General features: G+C 52.9%; 1 protein-coding gene across 1 annotated transcript; it reads right to left on the bottom strand.

The window, feature by feature from the left end:
* Positions 1 to 6: 6 nt before the first annotated feature.
* AGO4 (argonaute RISC catalytic component 4) lies at positions 7 to 7,177 on the bottom strand (the record flags this gene model as incomplete). Its single annotated transcript, XM_009082080.1, has 16 exons — positions 7,013 to 7,177; positions 6,266 to 6,386; positions 5,189 to 5,370; positions 4,667 to 4,803; positions 4,453 to 4,587; positions 4,247 to 4,334; positions 3,916 to 4,063; positions 3,721 to 3,840; positions 3,407 to 3,535; positions 3,127 to 3,260; positions 2,422 to 2,606; positions 2,043 to 2,202; positions 1,640 to 1,955; positions 1,220 to 1,354; positions 355 to 456; positions 7 to 177 (listed from the first exon to the last, which is right to left on the bottom strand). Coding segments are annotated over exons 2-16 (2,247 nt in total), but the record flags the coding sequence as incomplete, so codon positions are not given.
* Between the last annotated feature and the right edge of the window lie 246 nt (positions 7,178 to 7,423).

Below are 7,423 nucleotides of genomic sequence, written 5' to 3'. Positions count from 1 at the left end.
GTGGTACCTGGCCCTGAAGGCCACCAGGTGAGCGTAGTAGGCGGGCGCGGGGATGGAGACGGAGCGCGTGCAGCGCACGTAGGTGTGGCACAGCTGGTAGGTCAGCAGCTGCAGCTCGTCCGCCGTGAAGCAGTTGTCATCCCACAACACCTGGTAGTGGGAGGGACGGCTGGTTCCCTGCGGGGACAGGGCACACTCAGCTGCAGGACACCACCAGCAGCGGAGTGGGCACCGCGCAGCGAGTGCCACGTGGGCACCGGTAACTCCGAGCCCGCCGAGCCCAACCCAAGAGACACTATTCAAAGGGACGACGACAGGGATTCAGTCCCACAGCCTCAGTGCAGCTGAGATTACCTGAATTCCTGCATGGCTACAGAGGTAAAAGTCAAATTCCGAGGGATGTGTGATGGTGCTGTCCACAGTAGTCCCTGCTGGTACGTTGCCGCTCTTACCCACCTGTCGAGGAGAGGTTATTATTAGCCCACAGGGTTTTTGGAGGTGACCCAAAAATACCTCCTAAGGTGGAATCCGCTGAAAGCTGCTGGAGAATTCACTGCTCAAAAAGGTGGAAAAATATGAAGGTCGTTTACATAGGAGGAATGAAAATGTTCTCTGTGGGTCCATTTTTAGCAGCACCACCAAATCCAGCTGGTGTGTCATCAGGGGGAAACAAAATCCTTGGCAGCCCCAGTAAAACTGCAGAGTGGGATAAAGCCTACACGAATCACTCAGCATCTGACAGCGCAGGGCTCTGAAATAGACTCATTGCATACCCTTGTTTGCACTCACACCCTGCAGATCTGGGTTTAAGCAAACCCGAGCTCAGGAGCTTCCCCAAGGAAGGTTCCTCAGCTGACCTGCGGATGGATTCGTGCCACAGACACACCTTGGACGCACCTGGAGACACACCAGGGAGCAGAGTGCACAGCTAGGTCAGCTCACACTCAGCAATCCTGACCTCTAACACCCCAGGCCATGGCTCCAGGTACACGGACACTGGGATACAGAGCAGACCTGTTCCAAATGGGGCTGGGAACAAGCTGTTCCACCTGATGCAGAGCAGTAAAAAGGGGAGGAACTGGTTCTTTTGGTAGAGAAAGGCTGTTACCACCCAGAGCTGCTGCAGCTTGTACAGCCTTTGTGGGCCAGATCCCAACCCCCCGGCCCAGACCATCCCACTTCCTGTGCCACCACCTCCCCCACAGGAGTCAGCACTTGCCCTCTCGGTTTTGTCAGCACAGAAGAGCCTGGTGTGGTGCCTCTTCTGCACCACGATGTAGGTTATTCCTGGTCTGTAGTCCTCCTCCAAACTGATGCAGGCCTTCCTGATGGCGATCAGCTCGGGCCAGGCCACCTGCAGATGCAGGAGCTAAGTGTTAGCTGCTGACTTCAGCAGGTTATGTTCCTACCTTCATTTTCTCCCTCTGTGCAAACGCCACATCACAAGGAACACGACCAGGCAGCAAAACTGCACGTTGTGCTTGCCCAGGAAAACTCAAACTTCACTTTTCCAATAACAAATACAACCCATGTATATTTTTCTCCTTTCAAGGACCAATCCTTGGTAACCTACACAAATACATGTAACTCCCAAGGGCCAATCCCTTCCCACAAGCAACCGGCAGCGATCAGGCAGTACCTGTTTCATCTGTCCTTCCGACACTCCCCCTCTGTAGTAGATGATCCTGGTGGGCTTGAAGCGTGTGGATTTGTAGAACTGGATCAGGAGCTCCCTCACCATGTTGGTGAGGTCCTGGATGACCTCCTGGCTGTAGAGCAGCTCCTGGGAGGTCTCCTGGCGCGAGGTCTGCACGCGCACCGTGGCGCAGTAGCGGCTGGGGTGCCCGTCCATGCTGCCCACCACGGCCGCGATCGACGGCTTCTTCCCGTCCCCGGCTGGAGGGTGGGTCACGTCTGCCCCCAGGAAGATCACTGGCTGCTGGAACACCGAGGGCCTGTTGGGTCAGGGTGAGGTTTGCCCGTTAGAACAGTGGAGCTGTGGAATGACTGGGTCGGAAGGAGCACTATGGATCGAGCCTCACCTTTGATGAGGTACCAGCACGTTGTTGATCCCTCCAAGCTTCGCGTTGATCTTCAGACACAGGTTGGACAGTGTCTGTGGTGAGGTTTTGACCACATTCTTTACCTGCACACACTGTGTGGCCATGCCTAGAAGAGTGTCTCCAACCCGCTTGACTTCAGCTGTGATGGAAGAACAAGTCATGGTTTCAATCACCTCATCTGCTTCTCCTATTTGACTTTTGCCAAATGCCACTGTAATTCAGATCCTTAAAGCTTCACCGACGAAGTGACGAGGTTCAGTTCACGCCTGACAAACCAGCTCAAACCCCTTTTGGAGCAGAACCCACTGCCTGCTCTGCCACCCACCAACTCGCTGGCCCTTCCAGCCCTTGTCCGTACCGTACACGGGTGTCTTCCCAGGCAGGATCACCACGATGAGCTGCAGCCCCACGTAGGTCAGCTTCAGGTGCTTGAACATGGGCTCCACGCTGTCTGCCCCTTGGGCATACTTGCAGAAGCAGGGCTGGCCCTGGATGGGCATCCCAGCGTCCTTGGAGATCTTGCGCAGTTGGTCGGTGAAACTCCTGCAACGGGGATGGATCGGTCCTGCCCTTTCACCGCGGCTCGCTTCGCCATCGGTTTTAGCAACAAGAGCTAAGCTGCCTCTGCTGTTTCACAGCACTACAGTAATTATTCTTCAGCAATTCTATCCCCATCAGGAACTCACTAATACAACTCTAATCCTCTCCGAGGAAGTTCATAAGCTTCTGTTTCTGTAATTGTACGAGTCTTACAGAAACAAACGCGTGTTCGAGCTGAACATCCTGAGGCAAATTCCCAGACTAACACTGATGCTCTGGTACATTTTTACTCATCCACCAGACTTATCTAAGCATTACTGCAGCCGTGACTTTAGCCAAACAATTGGTGATGCACACAAACTCTGTCTCTTGGATTCCGTAGGGTGATTCGAAGGACAAACATGGTATAAGTTGGTTTTACTACTAGGTACACTAAAATCAACTTATGCTGCACATCACCTTTCAGAAACACGAGGAAAAGGAACCCTGAAATGGAATCCTGAGTAAATAGGAAAACACTTACTTCAGCAAGTCTTCCCTGCATTGTTTCTGAGGAGCAAAACAGGCCACAGCCCAGACTTTAATCTCAATGCCGGCGTAGAACTGTTTCCCCCTCATGTCCCACACGCCTTGGTTTGGTGTGGCCACAGTCTTGTTCTAGGCAAAAAACAAAGGCAGATTGAAGCCAAAGTGCTGCTCCGTGGTGACTGCAGCCCAGCAGTGCCCACACAGAGGAAAGCTCGTGGGGAGAGGCACAGAACACCTGGTTCTGTGTCGCAGGTGTCTCAGGCCGTGGAACTCACCCTGCCTCCATACTGCAGCATTGGGGCTGGCAGCACTCTGCCTGTCAGCTCTGTCATTTCGTTATGGACAACAATGCCAAACTCCTTCAGGTACGGGTCAGGGCCACCCACCATGCTGTTGCTCTTCACCTGGGGACAAGACAAATATCGGTGTCGCTATGCTCAAGTTTCAGGATTTCTGCCTAAGAGGATTTGATACAAACAAGTCATATTTTTTCCTCCTCCCTTGCTCATTCCACTCATCCTCCCCAGCTGCAGAGCTCTGGGAGAGCCACGAGGAGAAAGAGGGACTGTGCAGCTGGAAAAGCACTCACCAGTCTGCTGATCTCCTCCTGCCTGTCCGGGGCAGACCTGGCTGTCGCTTTGATCATGGTCGAAGTCTGATTGTCCGTGAGCTTCTTGATGCATCTCTGGCCTGCCACGATGTTACACACCTGCACAGGAGCAGGGACAGTGCTGGGACACCATTCAGCAGAGGACAGAGCACAGGGCAAGAGTCAGAGCCTCACCTCCAGGGGCAGGTACGTGTGCTTCTGCTCCTGCCCCACCTGCAGGCAGGGCAGGTGAGGGTATTTCAGCTGCAGGCTGTACTTCTGCTTGAAGTACTGAGCCACCGTGCACTCCATGGCCTGCCCATTCTCCAGCTGCAGAGGGAACCTAGGAAGGACATTGGCTCTGGTTAGACTTTGCAATATTCTTTTTTATAAGAAAAAATGCTATGGAAAACCTATTCCAGACTAGAAATGCTGCAAGCATTTATTTTCCTTAGATACTGGAAAGAGAAAAGGGGAAGGAGGAGAGGGGGAAGGGGAACGCTGTCAGAAGGGGCTGCACACGTACGTCTGGTGACTCGCCGGTCGCCGTGTAACGTTGCAAACTCGGTATTTCCTCTTCATCTGGCCACAGTGGGTAACCTCCACCTTGAGACCTGAAAGCACATTCAGGCACAGGAATCACCTCTGAGCAGGACGAAGGCACAAAGTCCTTGCAAGCAGAGCAGGGGGCAGTGTTTTCTGGCAGCAGCTCTAGGACAAGCCTCTCTTTACCTCTGATTTCTTTGGTAAACTTGACGCGCTGGGAGTCTGTCAGAGGTTTGCTCTGCTCACTGATGTTCTGGATGTCCAAGACCTCACACATGAACTCAATGATAGGCTGGGCACGATAGAAAGCAGTTGCTGACACTAAGATGAGAAGAGAGGACCGTTAAGTGAGAAGCAGAAGAAGCTCTGCTACATGGGGGGGACAGAATCTCCTACCCACCGTCGATGTTGAGCATCATGTTCCACATGGCAGGTCGGACCGACTGGTGGAACCCGAACCAGACCTCCCTGCCCCCTCCCAGGGGGTGGTAGTAGCCTTCAGGGGGGGAGAAGAAGGAGCGACCCACAGGGGTGTACCTGGAAAAAATGACAACAGTAGTGCTGTGATCATTTCTCACCCATCACCTTTCCACACTGACACCTGTAGTGCTTAAAACACACCTCTGCAGCACCTCAGAGCTGTCAGAGCTCACTTATGGCAAGCACACAAAGCCTCTTCTGACAGTGCAGCTGGAAGGGCTACAGCAAATTCCAGCGAGAAACATGACCAGCAGACACCAGGACGGAGTTCAGATCACATTTCCCTATTCTAGTGCAAATTTGTGATGCAGGGTTTGGATTACACAGCTGAAGCCCTGTCCCTTCTGCCACGGGGAGGTGTAACCGCAGCAGAGCAGAGTGAGGAACAGCAGGAACAAATGTCAGGGCAGACAGAGGATGAATCCAGCCAGCAAGGACTCACCTCATGGAGGGAAGGTGCCGTGTGATCACATCCAGTGCCTGTACAGAATCTTCAGGAACTTCATTCAAGTGTCCTGCCAGAGCTTCCAGCAGCATCTGAAGGCTGACGACCGACACCCACTGAATGGAAACCTTGAACGTCTGGTCCTTCCCCTCTCCTGGAAGTGTCACCTCCATATCCACCTGCCACGGGCACCACAGAATCGAGCACAGGTTTTGTTATGGACAGCACTCACCACTGGGACAGCTTTCCCCAAAGAGTCCTTTGAATCTGTATGTTTGATTATGAGTTTGTGTAACGACCTTAAAATAATACAGTTGGTTTCCTCAGGACGTTGAAAGTTTGTCATTTATTCAACTGAGAAACTGCACTGAAGTATCTTTAAATGTAAATTTTAGGCAGTAATTAGGAGGGTGACATCAAAGCTCTGGAGAACGGTGAGTCATTTTTTAAGTCAGCCAATTAATAGCAAGATCTTCTGTGATCCAAATGGGAAGGCAAGAAAACCTCTGGGACAACAAGGAGCCTCAGTGGGAAACACGTATCTCAGAGCCGTGGCACAGCAGTGGGATGAGCCTCACACCCTGTCAGCCCAGAGAGCAACTGTGAACTCATCCTGTGTGCTCCCCATGGCACAGCAACAGCCACATCCTTGGGGCACCAGGGCCCAGTACACCAGGGCAGGAGCAGCTGGAGTGGAACAGCAGGAGAGTCTGCCCAGCACAGCCAGGCCCAACCAGAGCCACTGTCCTCTACAGGGACTTCATCAGTCAGCAACACAACACGGGTCAGAGCAGGGAAAAGGGAAGTTTCCATCAGGGTGACAAAAATATAATCTACTTGCAGCTGAAGGGACAGAGCATGTTAGTGCTCACTCACTGACAGGAAATCACAAACCTGAGGAGCGCAAACTTCTGTGAAACACCAGTTAGTTCCCAGAGCTCCTGACTGGCCCTGCCTGTCACTTCTGAGACCACGCCAACGTGCGTGACAGTGTTTTGGGTTTATATCAGTTGGTTTTCAAATGACACTCTTAACAGATTTTGCACAGAAACTTTTGCTTCTAGTCACACTCACCCTGTCCCTGCCGATGGGTAACGGGTGTGCCGTGTACATGTTCCTCTTCCCATCATACCCGGGCTGCCGATCCCCAAATATCTGCATCTTGAAGTGCCTCACCATGGTATCCACCACCTCCCTGCCAGGGATTCATGGAGTTAGGGGGAGGACAGAACATCCAGCAAGGGCCTTGCACAGTTTAAACTCCTTTCTCACGTCTTCTCACAGGACAAGGGGTGGAAAGCAGCAGTGCACCAGGTCACAGCAGGAGCTGCACGTGTCACCTCCACGCTGAGACCCCAAGTGTCACCTACAGGTGTCTGTACAGATATCTGTGCTCTCAGCACAGCCACAGCAGGCAGAGGAGCCTGGAGAGCTGTTCCCTCACAGGAGCAGACACAAGGCCCTGCCCTGGGCTGGGTGGGAGCACTTTGTGGGTTGACTCCACTGACAAAGCATCCATGTGTGTTCTCCAAACCTACCAGAATTCCCTCTCCTCAGCTGCCACACACACGTGTGTAACAGCCTGTGGAACAATTATCAGGGACATTCACTTGTGGGCTAAAATAAAACCAGCTGGAGTTGAGTGCTCAGTACATTTCCCAGAGCCTTCCAGATAACAGGCCAACTGCAACACATCTCCACTCAGACAGGAACACCACAGCAAAGCAACTGCTGAGCACACAGAGGCACCAAGAGCCCTTCAGCAGAAGGAATTCCTGGGATGTGCAGGCACACACTCAATGCTCTCCATGGAACTCCTACCTGTTGACTCTTCGGGGCCGTTTCTCTGGTTTGATATCCACATCATAGTGATACACATCAATCTTCGGGATCTGCACCTGGAAGTGGTTGGCCAGGAGGCGAATGGGTTTCCCCACGGTGCCCAGGCCGGGGCGGCGCGGCGGCTGGAAGAGACTCGCTGGGGGCCCTGGGGGAGGCAAACACAGCCCTGTGAGATGGGATGGTCACTCCAGCACCTCCTGCCTGTGTCTGAACGATGTTCTGACAGCGCAGGGAGAAACCTTATGCAGCTTTCCCAGGTGTTCCACAGGCTCAGCCTTCTAGCTGCTTGGAACTCCCAAGGTAAAAAACATGTCCCCTAAGGCATGTACAGGTTGGTGCCATAATTAATGCTGGAAATTGAGTGGCATTTATTCATGACTGTGGTTATGG

Source organism: Acanthisitta chloris, unplaced genomic scaffold, assembly GCF_000695815.1.
Source record: "Acanthisitta chloris isolate BGI_N310 unplaced genomic scaffold, ASM69581v1 scaffold19119, whole genome shotgun sequence".
In the NCBI taxonomy this organism is placed as follows: domain Eukaryota; kingdom Metazoa; phylum Chordata; class Aves; order Passeriformes; family Acanthisittidae; genus Acanthisitta; species Acanthisitta chloris.
This window is presented reverse-complemented; position numbering and strand designations above follow the sequence as displayed.